General features: G+C 39.6%; 1 protein-coding gene across 1 annotated transcript in view; it reads left to right on the top strand.

Moving 5' to 3' along the window:
• Window positions 1–1,764: 1,764 nt before the first annotated feature.
• Window positions 1,765–21,493, top strand: part of lgr6 (leucine-rich repeat containing G protein-coupled receptor 6) — a 116,068-nt gene continuing 96,339 nt past the window's right edge. Inside the window, exon 1 of the mRNA XM_055188325.2 lies at window positions 1,765–2,183. Coding sequence (XP_055044300.2) covers window positions 2,002–2,183 — 182 coding nt within the window. The 5' untranslated portion in view covers window positions 1,765–2,001. The remainder of the gene's footprint in view (window positions 2,184–21,493) is intronic.

Genomic DNA, 21,493 nt, shown 5'->3' with positions numbered 1-21,493 from the left:
ATCAATGAGTAAAAACACAATCATGGTGACGATACATAAAGGGCCAGAAGCCTGCACTCACTATTAACTTTTTTTAAAGATGCTATAAAAATTCAATAAAAGTGATTGGTTGATTGTTACTGTCAGTCTTTAACTTTCAGCCCAAAATCTCCCTTCGTGTTCCACACAGAAAAATAAAGTCATATGGCTTTGGAACGATATGAAAGTGATTTTTTATTTTTGGGTAAACTATCCACTTAAAGAGTTTTGCAGACATTTGGAGTCGTACACACACAAGCTAAAAGGAAAACGTACACGGCTTTCCTGGAAAAAAAGGCACACAGTACACAGTAGTGTATTTGCTTAAAGGTGCAGTGTGTAATTTTTAGAAGGACCTCTTGACAGAAATGCTAAATAATATACAAAACTATTATTGGGGTGTATAAAGACCTTTTAATAATGAACCGTTATGTGTTTATTACCTTAGAATTAGACATTTTTATCTACATACACAAAGGGTCCCCTTATGTGGAAGTCGCCATTTTGTGCCGCCATGTTTCAACAGAAGCCCTTAACGCAGTGGTTCTCAAACTGGGGGCCGGGAGATGGTGCCAGGGGGGCCCCAGTTTTATGACATTTTATAAAAAACATTCATTTATCATGAATTCTGTGTAATTAAACCTAAAAAAAAACAAGGCTACTAACCAACAGCACTATTTTGTATAATTTAATATTTTTTGTTTAGTTAAAAAGTTAAATTTTAGAACAATTTTTATCATAAATTTTCTTTGGGGGGGCCGCGATGGAATGCACCGTACACAAGGGGGGCCGCACACAGAAAAAGTTTTTGAACCACTGCCTTAACGGACAAACTTTTTTTACTTAGTTGTCTCCGTCAATTACATGTTTTTCCGGTGGCGGCTACCGTAGCTTCTCTATGCGTTTCAAAAGCGAGGGGTAAGCGGTGGACTGAGCCGTTGGTTGCAATTCACAACCTCACCACTAGACGCCGCTAAAATTTACACACTGCACCTTTAAATGTTTAGTTGCATTTCAGTAAGGTCCCAATAAAGAATTCCTATGAGACATAAATAGTATTTATCCTCCGGCGACCTGGAAAATTCCAGTAGATTCCGAATTAACAAACAGATACCTATTGTAATTCCTACCAACTTAATGTGAGAGATGCAGAACAAGCCATGGAAATGCCCTTCGCTGCGTATCGGATATTCATAATGCCTGTGGTAAAGTAGTAATAAATCTGCAGATTGTTTGGCTGAGCACTTGGGCTGAGGGCAGCCTACAGCTTAACTCAATTATTGTTGTTCAGGTTATAAAACACCATGTAAGCGTTGCTCCAAGCGCAATGGAGCGAAACGATATTCGCATATGATTTATATGGGCAGCAACAGCAGGAGAAGTGGTCAGTGTTTGACGTCTAAATCTGTATAGCAGGATCACGGGGGAACTTTCCCCAAATCCTCAAGGCTGATAGATAGATAGATAGATAGATAGATAGATAGATAGATAGATAGATAGATAGATAGATAGATAGATAGATAGATAGATAGATAGATAGATAGATAGATAGATAGATAGATAGATAGATAGATAGATAGATAGATAGATAGATAGATAGATAGATAGATGTAAATTTGGCATCTCTGCATTCGAACCGTCTACTTCAGCTGCCTGGGGCAGAAAGAGACAGCGCAGGAGAAAGTAGGAGGAGTGATTGAGCTCCACCCTCCCAAAGCTCCAGCCAATGGCAGGACGGCTGCAAGCTTCTACTACAATAGGTGAATGTCTTCTAAGAGAGATGAGACGGGAGAGAGAGAGAAGACCTGGGCAACCCCCAGACTGACTCATAGACCCATGGGAGTTTGAAGTGACAGAATAAATCTACAGAGAGACGAGGCTCGGGATAACATTTCATAAAGCTGAGAGCAGAGCTGAGACCTCAGGAGAGACTGCCACACACACACAGCATCCACATAAAGACATAAAGTTGGAGTCATTGTCATGTTTGTGGTCTTACTGATCCTGCATGCCATCTCGGGTGCCCGTTCTCACGGGCCACCGCCTGTGAAACAGTGCCCGTCTGCGTGCCAGTGCGAGGAGGATGGCATCTTACTGCTTGTGGACTGCTCTGAACAAGGATTATCCTCCGTGCCAAGTGACCTAAGTCCTTTTACATCTTACCTGTGAGTACCGTATGTCTTTATCCTACAACCACCTGCTCTGCGATTTCTTGTGATGTTTTGTGAGATTTTCACACCTTCAGTCACTGAGCGCTTGACGTGAGTGAGAGCGCTTGTTACCAAACAGGAAAAGTAGTGCTGGTTTCCCATGTGACAGTTCTCAGTACGGCGGTATCTGATGGGAACGTGTGTATAGTGTGATGCAGTGGGGCGCTGTGCGCAGTATTGGGTTTCTCTATGTCAGCTGGAAGCCTATTGGGTTTAAGTCCACGCTAATCGCTAAGGCATGCCATATGTCCCCTGATTGTGAATGATGACGCAGAGAGGGACTAGAATGTTCGGTCGTAAAACGTTTCGAAGCTCACGTGAATCAATAACCGGAGAGAGTTGTGTTTCAGGCTTTGGATTGCAAACACATGTATCCCGACCTTACAAAACATATTGAAACATCTAGCGCGGCATCCTCTAGGCATTTGCATGCCCACGAGATTGGATCTGCGTTTTTACGTCGCTGATGTTATAGGGAGTGTTTTATTGCCAATGTGCTGCATGGCTTTAGAGTTTATTAAAGCCTGCAGCTCATGTAGTTAATATACATTAATGCATGCCTGATTTAATACAGACCAAACTGAATCTTTGGCTAATTCTGTGATTCTTTAAAATGTAATAAATATAAAAAATAGATATTTCTTATTTCTGTTTTGAGCCTGTAGATCTGACCAGCACAAATCGCTGAAAGGTAACACCTGATCTACTTTCTTCACTGAAGGAGAGCAAGTCGATGTAAATATTGACTGAGCTTTGATGTAGACGTCATTGTTAAGATGTCATAGTGTGTGTTTAGGTCTAATAAAGACGTGCCGCTCTGCAGGAGAACTCTTCTGAAGCTATTTAATCTAAGCGCTCATTCATTTGTCATCTTTTTATGCCAACCTTTAGACAAACCAAGAAAAAGTGTTTGCAGCAGACATGTACAAAAACACTTTGATCTGGCCTATTATTATTATTATTATTATTATTATTATTATGTGTTCCTGTATAGCTTAGTCGTAGAGCATTGCATTAGGTCATGGGTTTAAACCCAGATAACATACTGAGTAAAACTTTACATTGTAGTGCATTGTAAGTTGCTCTGGATAAAAGCGTCTGCCAAAATGTGTAAATAAATTATTATTATTATTATTATTATTACTCATGTTGAGACTTGTAAATGTTTATTCTTATGGTAAAAACCCACCAAGCTTTAGTGAATTTTGCAATTTATGTGATTGCATATTATTTAATTATGAGATGTACTGTTGCCCAGTAAGTAGCTGTTACCTTTGCAAAATATTTACATTCATGCATTTGGCAGATGCTTTTATGCATAGCGACTTGCAGTGGCTTACAAGGTACACAAGGTACATTTAAACTGTTATGGGTTCAAACACATCACCTTTTGCGTCGCTAGCGCATTGTTCTGCCACAAAGCTATGCAGGATTACAAATACTAACCTAAAATGCCTAAAATCTCACACGAGAGTCCTCATGGGGCAATAACTGTCCCCCAGAACAGTGGTTCTCAAACTGGGGGGCCCTGAGATGGTGCAAGGGGGGCCCAGTTTTATGACATTTTATAAAATGCATTAATTTATTATGAAAAAACCAACAGCACTGCATTGTATATATATTAATATGTTTTGGTTAATTTTAATGTAATGCTTTATAATGTTTTATGTCATACATTTTCTTTGGAGGGGCCACGAAGGGCACAAGTGGGGGTCACCGTACACAAGGGAAAACTGCCCCAGAACCGAAAACTGCCCCAGAACACAATTTTTTGCAAAATTCAAAGCAGTGGTCGCCTTATGGAGGCGTCATACTGAGTTGACATGACCATCTTAATAACACTATCGGCATCCCACCTGTTATTGCACACTTTGCACAATAAACTAGTGGCTAAGGTGACAGCCAGTGACTTATTTTTCGAGTGCGCACGATGCAAAGATCATCAAAACATGCATTTAACCCGTCATGTGTGTGGCTCGACATGTAAAAATATGTTTTGTGTGGCGCGTGGCATGTGAACCTGAAATATGTGCATCACGCGTTATGTCAAAATACGTGCCTGCTGCAGATGCTTCAAAGGGGTTTAAGATAAAAAAGACGCTCACTTTGCCAGATACTCGCTTAATCTCATGTGTAATCAGAGTTTAGTGTTAAAGAGTACCTATTTCATTGCTCAAAAACAACATTACTTTGTGTATTTGGTATAATACAATGTGTTCACGTGGTTTATGGTAAAAAAAAAAAATATTTATGTCTTGTGAGTATTTTGACCCTTTGGATGCGTGTGCAGCGGACACGTATTTTGACATGTCACATGATGCACATATGTTCACATAACGCACTGAACACATATTTTGACATGACGAGCCACACATCACTCCCTTCGGACCCACTGGATGGCTTTAACTTTAAATAGCACATTTTTATAATGAAATCTGTAATTCAAAAAATTGCTTTTTGCATCCGTGCCACAAGGTGTCAGTAGTCTAAGATAGATAGTACAGCCAGTGCAACATGAAAAAGATTATTAAATGCACCTCATTTTGAGATTATTGCATTTTCCAGTCCGTCTCATTTCATCCACCTTATGGTAACTTACTTTACTTACTGACTTTTTAATTCTTTAATTTTAATACACTAAAACGAATGGTATCAATCACAATCTGCGTATGATGCATGGTCTCAATAAATGAAAGAAATAGTTAATAATGCTTACAGTGTTGATAGTAAAGGCACAAGTGTTGGATGTGTAAAAACGCTCCAACTGAAGGCAGCCAGCAATGCTGGACATTCTAGCAGTTTTAGATGCCTGTCTCGCTCTGCAGCAATCGGCCATATGGGACAACAGGTGCCCTGGGGCGCGGAAAAAGTCTGTCAGTAAGATAGGCATGTTTTTGCACTGGCTTTTGTTTCTGTTGGTTTTAACAGGAGTGGACATCAGACAAAGAAAACTTTAGATGGCAGTTCTGTACACTAACACAAACCCGTTTGATTTATAATAGTTGATATGCAGTTTCTGGAATGACAGACTTGCAGATGAAGTTTACTTACACAATGGTTTTAATGTGATGTAACAATATGAGTATTTAAGGTATACTTTGATATCGTGTGGTTACGGTACATTGGTGAATTTGTCAAGGCTGATAACATATTGAAATTTTATAGTTTTTAAAATCGAATTTCAATGCGAATAAAATTCGTTATTACATTTTCAAATTATGTACTTGCATCCAATTAATATAGAATAATTAAAGGTTTTAGCTCAAAATACCATATAGAAAATGTATTATAACGCATTAAAATTGACACTTTGTAGGTGGTATTATTATAATAAGATCCCCTTCTGACATCACAAGGGGAGTTACTGTAAATTTGCACATTTTCTAGGTTGATAAAAGCACTGGGGACCCAATTATAGACCGTTTTACAGCTCACGTGATCAAATAGCCTGGGCGCGCATTTGGCACACATGAAGTCAAATTTTTATGATATGTCCCCTTTAAAGATACTGCTTGCAGGCACGTGTTATTAATTGTGTTTTGTATAAAATAACAGAAATGAAATTCTGTCATCATCTGTTCATTCTGATGTTGTTGCAAAATGTAAAGTTTTCTTCCATTGAACACAAAAGGGTTAAACAGGATGTTTGTGATTGACAACCTCAGTCACCATTCACCTTCATTCTATAAAACAAATGTTATTTCCTTGAGTTACACAAACATATTTGTGGTGGAAATGATATTAAAGTAAGTACATTTGAACTTTATATGTTAGTTTGATGAGAGTTTAATATATATTTGCCCAAGTAGTTAAATGCTTATTCTTTGCAATAATATCCCATAAACCTATATTATAATGACCTTAACGTTAACAGTGTGCTTACGCTTTAAGCACAGCTTTAATGTATTTTAAGGCCTAGTTCAGCAAACCAGACATACGTAAATAAAGGTAACATCATGCATGTCAATGAAAGCCTTGACATGAAGACGATCACGAGCATGCGAACATACGACGGGCTAAAACGTCATCACATGACCAGCTGTCAGCCGTGAAGCCAAGGGCCATATATTTTCATCTCTCTCAGGGCAATTTTCTACACAAACACAAATTAATGTTGAGCTGGAGCTGAGGGCCGTAGACACATGTTTTCGCTTACCGCCCTGCCTTGAGATCCAGTGCTTGGCCTTGAAACCTTTTCGAGTCGGAAAGAAAAGAGACCAGGGTGTGAGAGTGTGTGAAAGATGCCTTCAAGTTCCGAAAGCGTGTTGTGTTATCTGATTCGAAGACCATAAATCTATTTGCGGCTCTTTTCACCGCTGATTTACGCTTCGGGGGTCAAATGGGCAAAGTTAACACCTTAATCACAATGTAACAAATATTACAGGCAGCTGGAACGAATTTGAAATCCACATATCAATTATGTCAAATAACCACAGAGCTGTTCCAAATTTAATTCGAGTTGTGTTAGTTTAGTTAAGTTTGGGTACGTTTTTCCTTTTCCGTTTGCTACTCGGTGTTTCTGAATAAAACAGGATGTTCAACGAGGAAAAATGTACAGCGGGACTTGATTTTGTCGTTCGGGAATTATTCATGATTCAACCAAACCGTACAGTTATTTCAACACAATCTTTTGGCAATTCATTTGAGGTGGCAGATTCGTATGAATCTTATTACTTTTAGCATAATTTGCTTGTGCCCCAGTGACATTGAGTTTTATGGGTGGGGACTTATGTTTGCTTTTTTCTAATAATCATATGGTTTTGTATGATTCACCTCATTCAAATTAATGCAAATGAACAACCTCGTAAAATAGTTACGAATTCATGTGAGACCAGGCTGAAATTGATCAAATGTTTTTGTGCAATTTTAAATCTCCACTTTTATCCCATCATTTTGCTAACTCTGTCTTAGATTTCTTAAATTCTAACTTTATTTCTATATAACAAATCTATATTTATATTTGATCAAGTTCCAGATCTTTGGGTTGTTAATGCACTTCTGCATCAGGGTGAATTAACCATGAAATCATTAAATTGCCCCCTAACCACCTAAAGCTTGCCAGGGTGATAATGTACTGTTCATCCTGGTAGTGGTGAACGCTTTGAGCTTTATAATGTGGTAAGTTTGCAGGCTGATCTCTCAAGGAGTGCTAGCAGACACGGACAATCCCTCGCGGCTTTGATGCTTATGGTACCACTGAAAAGCAACGCAGCAGGACTCGCGCAGTACGGAGGGCTGAGAAATAACATCACAGTTTAGGTGCTTTGGTAGATTTATATTGCTTCATATTCACCCCCATCAACAGCCCATTACCAAAACCCAGAGTCTCTGAGAAGTAATAGTCAAGCGTTAACAAATATATGAAACACATGGACAAATTTGGCTAAGTTGACTCGTGCTTCTCCTGAGAGAAAGAGAAAGAAAAATCTTTCTTCAAATGAGGCTCCAAATATCAACGGGGTATCTGGAACGGCGTATTTAATAAAACTTCCACAGTTTACAAAGGTCTCGCCGTACAAAATCTCACCCCTCAGGTTTGTGCATTAAAGGGGACATTTCACAAGACTTTTTTAAGATGTCAAGTCTTTGGTGTCCCCAGAGTACATATGTGAATTTTAAGCTCAAAATATCATATAGATTATTTATTATAACATGTTAAAATTGCCACTTTGTAGGTTTGAGAAAAAATGTGCCATTTTGGTTATGTCCTTTAAAATGCAAATCAGCTGATGAAAAACAAACACTGATCACCATAATGGTGGTTTGTTTAAATCGAAACTCAATTGTGCTGTCAATTTTTTCTCTCTGAACTAAATGGCAGTGTCATGATTAAATAGTGCAGATTAAGCAGCGGTATTATCCCCTTCTGACATCACAAGCACTGCGTCAAGCAATATGTCATAATGAACAGTATTATGTTTAGTAGAAGTGAAAACCCCATTGTCCTTGTAGCTCAACTGATGGCAACACATCAAGGTCATGGGTTTGATTCCTAGGGAGCAAACAAATGATCAAATGTATACATTGGGTGCACTTTAAGTGTCTGCTAAATGCATAAATGGAAAAGACTGCTTAGACTTTCTCTAAGTGACTGCTGACCTCAGTTCACGGTACCCCAGTGACCTGTTTACCTGCGTCTGGTTCTGCTTTCTGTGTCAGGATAGGTCATGGAAAGGCAATGAGGGAGTTCATCTATTGATCTATTCAGAGCATTGGTGGATTCAAACAGACATAGGAATCTGTCACACTGATGTGCAATGTAGTGAGTAAGTGAGAGGGGTCAGAATGTACAACCTACCCTCCAGGCTGTAAGACATACTGAGGTATGTTTACACCTGAGAGCGTTACGGATCGTCTGGCACACACGCTTTACCGTAAATGATTGTGCCTTATACTCTATACATCACATACTTGCAATATGCAAAAAATGGCAATGTCGCACAATACAGGCTTAAGCAGTTTGTGGAAAAAACAACACATTCTTTCATAAATTCCTTGGTTCTTGGTTCCTCAATTCGAATTCCAGATAAAAAAAGACTGAATGGAAAGAAAAACAAAAACAAATAAACAAAAAACAGCAGGCCACTACATTTGGACTTTTGATTAACACACAACTCCGTTTGTGTACGAGCTAGTACACAAACGGAGAGTCGCAGACTCAACCTCACCCTCAAACAAACACGAGAGCAATCGCTCATTTCCTGTTCTTCCCGTTACCTAACAGTGAAACGAGAGCAATTAGTGCCCTGTGAAGTCAGCCCGAAAATAGTCAGAGCCATTGCAGGATAAATAAACCAGCGGACCTACCGCAGACTGCCTCATCCCCAGGACATCTTTAAATAGATCCAGAGCTGGTGGAGAAGACCCGACCCAGACCTTCCTGATTCTCCATGTGAACTTATATACAGTACCAAATTCTGCCATCACAAAAAGAATTCCAAAATTCCTGGAGCTTAACTCATAGTAGATGAGCGGATACCGAATAGTAGACAAGACCAGTTGTGGATGTTGCCCTTTTCAATTGGAAGGGTTCATAAATCACCCCCTTGGCAATCTTGACGATCCATCAGAGGCTTTTGTGGGGGTCTCTCTTAACCTGTGGTTAAGTCTTTAGCCACATTTCAACATTGGCCATTTAGTTTCTGACAGATGCTATAAACTGTGGTTTTGAGGTGACGTGTTCTTACCCTGAAACATCACTGAAAATCTTCAGGGAGGACAATGGCTGGGAAAGAAGATACCCTGCATTGTCGTTAAGTGGAAATGGTTTGTACAGAAGCTCAGGTTTACTTTTTCTGATACTATCCGTAAAGAAGGAAAGTCATAGTGGGCACGGTTAGCTTCTCATTCAGAAAAGCTTTGAGATGACAGATGAGAGTAGCCATTTATTCAAATTATTCAAAGATTTATTCTTAACGGAATTCTAGCATGGTGATGGCGAGCTCAGGTTAATCTACAAACAATTTGATCTTTACACACGTTGGGGGAATGACAATTTGGCATCTCCATTTCACCTAATCTGAATGCTTTTGGACTGTGGAAGGAAACCCGGAGTTCCCGGAGTAAACCCACGCTGACACAGGGAGAACCTCACACAAAAAGACCTCCCCATCCCGCCTGAGTTCGAAACTGGGGCCTTCTTGTTGTGAGGCAACAGTGCTATCCACTGAGCCACTGTTCTGCCTACATGCAACTGCCTATGGCATTACACTGTCACTCCTGTAAGATTGCATACAGCTTATCCCCGATTGCACTGCTTGGAGTGGAAATGTTTGGTGACCAGACACAGGCATTTTCAAAGCAGGAATTTAAAACAGATTTTTCCTTATCTAAACTATTTAGGGTTGTGCCTCGCATCAAAATTACTGGCTCAGTCCTGGTTACTATCTATATATCAGGCCTGTATTTAAAGGTTCATTCCTTACCAAGCTAGTAATGGGGAAGGGGGGGGTCACAAAACTGATATTTCTGACAATAAGCAAGAAGGATTTGCGTCACAAGCTCTAAGAACAACTGGAAACATTCCTTTATGAGACAAAACGTTCTGAAATCATCAAGGACTGTTGCTGTATTAATTCCTAAAACGTTATGACTGTCAGATGTGACACGGAGAAAATTTTGTCTCTTTTGGAGTGACTCAAGTTTGTGGAGTTATGAGATGTCTTGCCGATGGCTTGGATCCATGGAGGGCGTTGTGTCTAGCAGGAACGGATGAGGGAATGGTTCCCTAAGAAGCGAGCCATAAGGTATGCGTGACACGCGGAGTCACATCACTCGCAGCTGCAAATTTCACAGTATACAGCAACAAAGGACCTACAATCCAAACAAATCCATTCAATGCACAAGTAGAGCAGCATCATAAACCGGCCAAATATGCGTCATCTTGTAGCCGAACAACATCTCTCTTGTGCCGCAGTGCAGGTGGAGTCACTACACATCATGAACCTTGTAAATAATATCTTTGAACATTGCGACTTTCTTTGATGCTGCAGTATGTAGGTCTGCACCAAAGAAAACCTAGTTTATAACTCTAGAGATATTGAAATCAAAGCATGTTTTTGTAATAAATGAAACAAGTTGTTTCCCAGAAGGATGGAGAAGACCCAACTGGATGTGAGGTTAAATGAGATTAAGTGTACTTAAAAGGTTGAGAGTGATCAGACTTTTAATGATGGCATAAATAAACTTCTTTGGAGGCAGGATACCTGAGGTCTGTGAAGGTACGATCCTTTATGAGCAAAACCATGGCATGCTCTTACTTGCCAAACTGCTGGTGAACATCAAAGAGAAAAGACATTAGAGATGATCCGCTCCTTTGAATGTGGACAGTTTTTCTGCTTTGAGCATGGACCACGTGACTTAATAATCATGTCTGATGAAAACAAGTGAAAAGATGTCACGGTTTGCAGTGCATCTGAGATTCATGTTTCAAATCGTTCTTTCGGCTTTGAAACGCGAATTAGGTTAACCAAACCCGTGCACGGCAGCACGAAAGCAAATGTTTATGGAAAAACTATCGTGCAGTCTTCAGCAGCATCTCGCATGGCTCGGTAGAGCGCGGTGCATCTTCTGTAGAGGCTGCAGTAGCTCCAGGGAAAGGGTGAAGGGGAAAGACGTGGAGGGCGTTACCTCCACCCAACCTGCAGCTGCTTAAGATACTCGCCACTGGGGACACCGGGGAAAATTTATTGCAATAATCATCTCTCTAGGCAATGCATTAAATAGCGCACTACCGCTTTGAAAATTTTTTGAAAGACATTCTCTTTGATACTTGATTAGAGAGTGAGGTTTTCTGGAGGAGGCAAACACTTCAGTCTTAACATGTAGAGAGATGTTGGATAAAATCTTTTTTTAACTTAATGCACTTGATTGGATGTTGGGGATGAATGAGAACTTGATTCTGTCTTTGAGTTAACTGTAGAGAAAGTAATTATGTTTTGAAGTATATGTTGAAGGTAAAACATGCAATTCTAATCCAGGCTTAAAGAAATAGTACACCCCCAAAAAATGATGTCATTAAATCCTCACCTTGCTCATGAAGTTAGAAACCTATATAATATTGGAAGAATAAAAACCGAGGCAGTCGAAGCACCGAAGCGTTATGTAAGTGATCCACTCTGTAAAAAATTATATCAACATATATTTTTATGTTACAAATTAAGTTAAACAATTTCAACTTGTTTTTATAAGTTATGTCAACTTATCACAAGTCAAAATTTTAAAAAGTAGTAGAATTGACTTGCATAGTTATTTAAATTTCATGGTACGTTTTTTACGGTGCATATGACTATATTCCTATATTTCATTTTTGTGTAATAATTTTGGCTACAGCAGAGTGAGGTTGTAAATACAAGACCAGAACTTTAAGTTTTAAACAGGAAATTGTGTTTCTACACCTGGGACATGAAGCAGGTGTGCAGGACAGGAACCATTTTACCCCAGTATTAAAATAGGAACACTTTAAAATAACGAACCAGCAAGACACAAATACCAGCCCCCCATAAAAATAAAGCCTACATATAATACATATCTAACCGGCTGTACTCGAACCTGCACCGAACAGTATTTGAACCAATGATTGGTCAGGCATAAGGGTCTGCCATGGCTTCTAGCATGTGTCACTGGAGCACCCTCGTAAAATCGGGGAGTGAGGTTGAAGTGTCATTTACAGTCATGCGTAGGTTATGCGTAGGCTGTGCATAGCTCTGCCTAGCCTGACGTCAACTCACCAAAACCTTAACAACACGTCCATTCCATGTGGACCGCAAGTGCTGTGATTGGTCCACTAGAACCCCTCCCGTCAGGTAAAAAAAATTGTGTTGCATTCTTCATAGGCATTTCAGCTTGCAACGATAAGAACAAAGGCGGCCAAGTTGAGGAGTGATTTAACTCAAACTGCAACAAAAGTCACTCTCTATTTACCTCCATCACTGCTGGTCTTCTCAAATCAAACACAAAAAGCTTCTTCTTCTTCTTCGTTTGTGGGTTTACTGACCAAGCTGTTTCTTCTTTGGCTGTTGCACCGCTACTGTGGGTTAAACACGTAGATACTGCTTACCAGCGGTCTGCATGTGTTGACGCGTATGATGACACAGAAGTAAATATGAAAGCCGACGTGTAGCCTACGGCATCAAGGACCTATTCTGAAGTATAATGAGGCCTTAAGTCCTGTAGTGTGATTTCGAATCTCCATGAACATGAGGATCAGCAGTTTTGGAAGCATTTGATAAGCTTGACTTAGCCTGAACAAAATCGGGAATGACGCTAAGCCTAGGAAAAGTACTTTTAACACGCAGAGTAGCTACTGGCCTCAATAAATTTAGCTCTAAATGCGCTCTCTGTCAGATCTGACAGAACGCTAGTCCACACATTAGCCCTCATCAGCAATCACACAGACATATTTTAATGTCATATGCCAAAATTTGGTAAAACTAACCCGCAGAGACCGATCTGGGGTTATTCTGTCTTTCCACATGGTTTCTCCTCATAACACACACTTGATCTACTCATCATTCTACTCATTGATATTTGTGGCTCCGTCTTCCATATGAATAGCAATTTGCTCTTGTCTTTCTGACTTTTTCTCTCGTTTTCTCCCTTCACGACCGCAAATTGCTGTCATTATGTGACGCATTGCAGTGGTGATGGCTAACCAGAGTCTGGCCTGTGGAGAAAACCACGACAAGCGAATTAAGAGCGGAGGGAAAATAAGAGCCTGTGTGTGTGTGTGTTTGGACCACCCAGACTCTCATAACCAGAGGGTAAGACCACAAGCAGGAGCGACTCTGTTCTGCGGCCCGCATCTTTGTCCCTCGCTTTCTGTCTCTATTCATTTGTTCTATTAAGTCTGTCCTCAGTCCCACATTTTAGTTGTATAAACTGAGGCCAAAGTTACATGACTCTTTAAATTCATTTTTAAGGCTAAATACATGTTTCTGTCTATATGTGATGGGTGGAAATTTAAGGAATAGGCTGAGGTTAGTAGTAGTATTTAAGAGATAGGAAGGAAAAACACAAATGGTAATTTTAAGGTTGATTTTAAGTAGAAAAGGATCCTTAAAATAAAAAGTACTGCTAATGATCTTTTCAGATCATTGTTTTACTATCTCAGCTTCACAGTACTGGACCGAATGTGCCTTCTTATAAAAAGTGGCCATGCGATTTGCGTGCGTCCTGGCCCTCCAAAGTCTTGCATCTTTCAAAGACTTCCTCCAAACGTTAATCTCTTCCTCTTAGGTTCCCCCTCTTCCGTATTGCATTCCTCTCCATGCCACAGAAATAGTTTCCATGCGGATTCCCCATTATGTCAGTAGAGCGATGGTTATCGGTTCTGACCCAGGTCAAGGCACACTGTAAACAGGATTGTGGGGCAGGCGGGCGGTCGGAGAGAGGAGCCATGCTGAAGCCAGACGACGGGACAAGCCCACTATCAGCCCCTGCATCAGGCTACTGGCTCCAGACTGCTCTCTCTTAAACTTCACGCAGACCTGCAGACCCACCCTGTTCCCCTTCATCTTACCGGGGAGTGGGTGTTGGCTTGGGTGTTGGTTTGTGGCTGATTCACCATGTGGCTGAAGAACTTCCAATGCATGATGGGTAAAAACTACAAATGTAGATAGAAGCGCATTCCTGGTGATCTTCCCTGTGACGAGATTACAGTATTAACAGCAGTGGAGGAACCTAATTAATACCAAAAACATTATGGATGAGAATAAAGGTCTTAGACATCAGGTGCCCTGGCCAAGAAAACTGGATAGAAGAGCATGCGCTCCTAAAATTTTCAGTAAGGGGCTACAGTGCTCCTACTAAAAAAGTTAGTCTGGAGCCCTACAATGACTAGACCTTTAAAATAATGGTGGGGGTTGGGGGGCATTTCAAATGCGGTCACCCTAACGCTCTAACGTAGTATTGGACACTAATGTGCAGATAGAAATTCACTGGCTCTATTTGAAGTGACAGGGAGTGTGATGACAGGGAGACCGTTGAGATGGATATGGCGCGGTTAGATGTTGCTCACGTTGCTGCCGACTTGTGTTTGGCTGCAGGCCAGTGAGATGTTGTTAGGGAACAGCACTGAGTGAAAGATGGATGCCTGTAATTACTCAAAGACCCTGCATGGTTCAAACATCCATTAAGACGTCTATAAGAAGTTCCATGAGATCTCATCTTGGTGGTGCTATACATTACAGAATATTATAAATACATGTAATTAATGTAACCGCAATAACAAAATCAGTGTCATTCCATGAAATATTTACAGAAATTACTGATTCCTACTATTTTGATGTATTCATCGTATGATCTGTCTTGATATATGAAAACTCAGCTAAAATCTTTTTGTGACTTACCCATCTCTTCATAAAATCATCCTACATACCTGTAATATAAAAACATTCTGTGAAAATATAACCTTGAGGAGTTTAAAGGGTTAGTTCACTTCAAAACCAAAATATTATCGTAAATCCCCATGTCGTTCCAAACCTGTCAGTCCTTTATTCACTTAACACCTTTTTTTTGTGACAGCCTTACAGAACTGTTGAACCGATACTATTTAAGCCCAGAAAAGAATAAAGGACATCACCAAAGAAGTCCATGTGCCATCAATGGTTCAATCAGAATATTATGAAGTGACATTCTGGAGTGAACTATTCTTTTAAAAACAGTAAAAAAAATTTGACCAGTAAACTAACAAGTGTGCATCATGTGACAGCATCTAATTAACTCAATGCACGGTGGGCACGTGCATCACTTGGGTAAATACCAGTGGACTATTTTATGTTGTTACTGACCCATTTGGGGACTGTAGGTAAAAGTAACTAAATTAAGCAACACGCCTTTGTCTGACCTTTTTGTCCACACTTAACAGCCAACAACTGTGATGTGTGTGCCAAATTTCAAGTTAATCTAAGCACGCCAAGAGCCTTAAATATGCCTGAAATAAAAGTAAACTTGCCATGGCAACAGCATTCAAGATATCAAAAATCTGTTCGCAATTTATCAAGTTTAATGTCTTGGCATCATTATCACTAAGTCTGGTGACAATCGCATGAATCCCATAGAAGGAGTATTTAAAAGAAAGCCTTAAATGTGCAAGCAACTGTAAGCCTTAAATTTGCCTGAAAATAAAATTTGGACACAGTGGCATGGCAACAGTGTTAAGAAGAGATATAAAAATCCTTTCGTAATTTAGCATCTTCAATGCCCCTCGACATCATCTTCTACCCTTTTGGTGTCAATCGGATGAATCCCCTAGGAGGAGTTTTTAAAAGTTCACCACATGCAAAAATCCACCTTTATGATTGACACATTTCCTGGTGCCTATGCCCGGACTCACAATAGACACATCCATGCGGTCGGAATCTTTGACCGAAAATACACCCCGCGTGAAATAAAAAGAACACATTTTTTGCCTTAGATATAAGATGCTTCCTGTTTTTCTGATTTCGCCATAAATTTGTCACCTTGCCATTGCAGCACCATTCGAGATATCAAAAATTCCTTCGCAATTTAGCAAGTGCAATGTCTCGACCACAAAAAGTATTGGGCTTAGGTTTGACAAGTACATGTAAAACTTTAAGCTTACCATGAAATGTGTCACAAGCTGATTGTCGAGTAAAATTGAATGTATATGATATGTTAACAGCGTGACTTGTTAGTTACCTTTGAAAAAATATTAGCATGATGAGCCTTCGGGAGCAGCTTGAGGTTGGTGGTATTCTTCCCACCTAGTTTGTGGCCACATTTACCGTCGTCTCCCAATATGCATTCCGTTTTTCTCTCTGATGGATTATACTAAAAGTATGTCCATAAATCAACGTCAGACTTATAATAATTTTCGTTCTGTCTCGTCTCGTCAACAAAAACTCGAAAGCATCTTGTCATGTTTCCGTCACCTTAGAGCTATTTTTAGCTATTCATCGTCGCGTTATCATCATAAAAAAGGTGCGTCAACGAAATCATTTTGTTATCGTCATCGTTGATGAAAACAACACTGGGCGGAGCTAATAGGTTTTGGGGTGAAAGTTGTTCGGGTCGATGAGATCTATATACGTACCAACTTTCGTACATGTGCACACATGTTTGCCCGATCTGTGGACCAATATTTGTTTTTGCATTACATGGGGTGCTACAGAGCCCCCTTGCCACGCTCGTGTTCCAGTCTTTGCCCGGTCCTAATGGCCGACGACTCTAACGTCTGTGCCAAATTTCAAAATGTTAAGGGACCCAAAGTGCCCAAAGACCCAAAGATCTTTGCCATGTTCCTGGGTGCTTTGCACATCTATCTAGACATTTAATTCTGTTTGATTTGATTGGAATGATAATACTCAATTGAAAAACCTCCATCCATTCTCCAAACCCTATTGTCCTACGCAGAGTCGCAGGAGGGCTGGAGCCTATCCCAGCAGCTCGGGCCACAGGCTCTTTTAAAACATGGGATAAAAATCTAAATTAATTCAAGTTGACAGCCTCATGTAAACTCTCTCTTAATCCCTTGCTGAACAATGCTTAACTTAATTTCTAACAGTTATTTATTTCTGTTCTGTTTGGCATTATTATTTTCTTGCTATAATGAAGTTTATTTTATTGCTTTTATACTCTTTTATTACTTAATACGTCCTCATATTACCACATAATCATAGTTTTAGTTAAAGTTATAGAGGTCGCTACATAACAGGAATTACACAAGTAAATATTTTTTATTGGTGTACTCTGTATTTGCTAATAAACCATTGGAATATGGAAACTGTAAAGTTTGAACATCTTTTATTAACTCTGTTTTATAACATTTTTATCTCAATAACACAAATCTACCACACATTAATAAATATCTGCAAGAGTGTTACAGTTTTAACAATTTTATATTCGAAACAGCCCTGCAATCCTATTATAATGCACCATGAACCCAGCTTTCCAACAGCCTTCTCCACATATCACATTTCCATTTACTAAATCATTCAGCTCAGCACAACTTTAGCCAAAAGCCACCAAGATCACTGAAGGATCAGCCTCTGTCTTTTTACTGGCTAGGAATTTCATTACTCAATTAGGAATGACAACATTAGTGTTGGTTCATAACCTCTGGATTAGTTGATGGCCCTCATCCCAGGACATTATGATGACTGCACAGTTCATCAGTGGCTTCATCCACGTTTCTAAGAAAGACTGACTGAGAAAAACATGTTTTGAACAGCAACAATGGTGTCGAGAAACTAAATACTTCCCGCCACGTTATGGTGCAGCTCTAAAATCCATGTTCTTCTAGAAAATAAAAAGACAGATGACTATGAAAGGTCATCAAATATAATTATTTAGCATCAATAAATACTGAGTAACAGAAAACTTGTTATGAACCAATACTAACGGAATCAGGGGCGGATTTAGTGATTTGGGGGCCCAAGGCAAATCCATATGTCGAGACCCCAACTATGCACCCTTTACCTAATGCAACCCATACTGTATATACACATATACATATATATATATATATACATATATATACTGTAAAACTATATATATATATATATATGCATAGTTTTACAGTGAACAGAGAATGTGTTTGCGTCCGTTGCTCACACAAATTCATTGTTTGGACTCGAAACACTAATATTTACAAATAATTAGCCTGATAAAAAATAGTGAATATATAGTTTTCTGTTTTTTATGGGTAAACAGTACATTCACAAGGGACGGAAGTGTTAACGCTTGACAGACGATTATTTAATCATTGTGACAGCCCTAGTGGCGCGGCACAGACAGATCCATAATTTAGTTCGGCAACTCATGATATCACCCACTAAAAGTAAATGGGAAGCGTTTCACCCCATGTGAACGTACCGTTAGGGAAAGAGTTGGGTTAGGTGCTAACAAATGTTTAAAAGGTATAATGTAAATGCAGTTATCCTGGCTGTTTAAATTAAAAATCATGTCCCAACATAGGTATATGTCATAATAATAATGGCAAAATTATACACCATTCTAAAATTTCAGAAAGGTACCATGTGCTTCAAAAAATGAAGCCGATGGGGTGTTGACCAAACATTAATATGTGACGAGTTGGGAGTTAGACAGTGTTGTGCCAGTAGCCTCACCAAACTAAATAAAATAATGACAAGCTAATCTAATCTTTTTCCCTGTCTGCCATTGGCCAAACAAACAGATAATCCTAACCCACAAATAAGCTATTGCACTCTAAAAAATTAAGGAGCTGCACAATGCAATAGAGGAACCATTTTTGGAGTTACGATTCATTTCACCTTTAACATCCTAAAGGTTTCACACAAGGTTCTGTAGTGGAAAAAGGTTCTTAAGAAAAGGTTAGAAAATGGTTGTATGAAGAACCTTTAACTGAATGGATTTTTTTGAGGAAACAAAAAATGGTTCTTCTATGGCATAGTTTTATTTTTAAGAGTATAGTTGTGTCAATAGATCAGTCCTGACAGCACGACAGTGTTTAGACTTTTCAGAGAAATCAATCTTGCTTAAGTAGTCTGTTAAAAAATTCTAAGACTTACTTTCGGATAATCAACTGAAGTCCCTCAGGAGCCAAAGATGCAATGGCATTGTGAACAAACACAAAGTAGCTTCCGCTCAAGACAAAGGTGCGGTTATATTCCTGGGGAAGGAGGTGGCAGGCATGAGGTTTCATACGGCCCACCTTTAAAAAGTACTTTGCCCAGGGACAGATTCTAGATGACAGGGTTATTATGCCAACAATAGCTTAAATAAAGGTGGGGGAAAGAGACAAATAGCAGTCTTAGCTCAGTCACAGCGATATTTCCTGTTCCTGTCAAAGGCATAAAGAGAGCTAAGGTGTCAGTGTCAATGTTTGTGCTCACGGTTTGAGATTGTGGAGTTGATACAAGGTGATGATGGGAGGGCAGGAAGTTTGAGCTGATGATATGGTGGGGCTTGTCCAGTCTATACTTGCAGGAATTGCTATAGAAGAGGCCCAGCCTATTTACAAAAGAGCAAACAAAAGGCAATTTTTGAATTCTCAAAGTGACTTGGGGACCATATGGATATCAAATTCTTTTGAGCGGGACTGTGCAAATTCGTGCATGGTTTGGGATCACTCCCACAGAGAATGATGCGTGCGACCACATTGCAGAGATTCCTCTTGCACCATGAAAATCTGCCGGACCCCTGTCCTGTCATCAACCCCCATTCTATAATGCCACAAAGAGGGCATTGTGTTCGGTCCCAGACCCGGGCAGACTGTCCACGAACCAATCATGTTTGGCAAAGTGAGTCTAGTCAGAACAGAAGGATTAACAGGAAGATGAGAGCTAGAGTTGTTAACAGGATGATGTGTACAGGAACTCTTTTAAACCTTCAATGAGAAGCGGTCAAATATGTACAGTATGTAATACGGACATTATCACGATAACATCTCGTAAAGCCCAAAACGTCAGTTCACTCAAGAATGAAAACTCATTATTTACTCTCCCACTAGTATGTTCAAATCCACACCGTGGAACACAACTTAACTTAGCTCCTTTCTATGCAATGACATATAGTGACCACAACTGTCCAGCTCCAAAAGCAAAGAATACATAAAACGGTAATGATTTCCTTCAGTAGTCTACTTTAGACATTTAGGAAACTACAAGTGATCTTGCAACTTCTTGTCAACTACCAATCATTAGAGTATTAGTAGACTTTCTTCTAACACTTTATTGTGATGATCTACAAGTATCTTTTCAACGACATGTCATAACCCCATCCCTAAAGTCCAATTTATAGTCGTGCGTAAGGTCTACACCATAGGTTATCTGTAGCCTCTGTGTAGCCTGACGTGCACCTCACCAAATTTTTAACAGCGCATCAGTTCTCCGCGGACCGCAAGCACTGTGATTGGTCCACTAGATCCCCTTCCGTAAGGTACAAAACTGCATCATAGGTTTTTCCGTTTGCGAAGTTGCAAACTGCAACATTAGTCGCTGTTTATTTACTTTTACTTACTTGTATTACCATCACTGCTGGTCATCTCAAAACATACACAACAAGCTGCTGTTTCTTCTTTGCTTGTGGGTTAAACTTGCCAAGCTTCTTCTTCATCGACGGTCACACTGCTACTGTGGTTACATGCGGGGATTCTGCCTACCAGCGGTCTGCATGTGTGTTTGCACAACGATGCGGACGACGATGCAAAAGTATAAATGAAAACCGGCGCGTAACCTACGCCATCGCGGCTACACCGTAGGACCTACGAGAACTATAGTAAGCCCTTAATAGTCTACTAATACATTAATTATATTTAGTTGACATCAAAATGATAAAATTGTTTCTTTAAGTTTAACCTAACAATGGGGAAAATTGGGAAGAACACATATTGGGTTAATAAATAAACCTATGACAAATCTATGCTGGGTTGTTTCACTGCCATGCTGGGCTGTTTCAACTCATTGTTGGGTTAACAACAACCCAGCGTAGGTTTATTTATAATCCAACATGTGTTCAATATTTATCCAGAATTGGGTTAAAAATAACCTAGCACAATTTAGAGTGTAGTTACTCACCCAACTCAGTGATTCAGAAGACATATAAACGAATACACTAGTACAACCTTTTTTTGCATGTTGGTTCGACCGAACTGTGCAGTATAATTTGTTGGTACACAACTAAGCCTTGCTTGAAGATTCTTCAAAACAATTTATTTTGTATTGCACAAAACAGCATATGGGATACAATGAAATTTACATCTAAATATTGAAAGAATTTTAATATAGTGGGCTTAAATACAACTTCCCCTACTAAGAGTTCTG

The sequence above is a fragment of the Misgurnus anguillicaudatus genome, chromosome 13, assembly GCF_027580225.2.
Source record: "Misgurnus anguillicaudatus chromosome 13, ASM2758022v2, whole genome shotgun sequence".
Lineage (NCBI taxonomy): Eukaryota > Metazoa > Chordata > Actinopteri > Cypriniformes > Cobitidae > Misgurnus > Misgurnus anguillicaudatus.
This window is presented reverse-complemented; position numbering and strand designations above follow the sequence as displayed.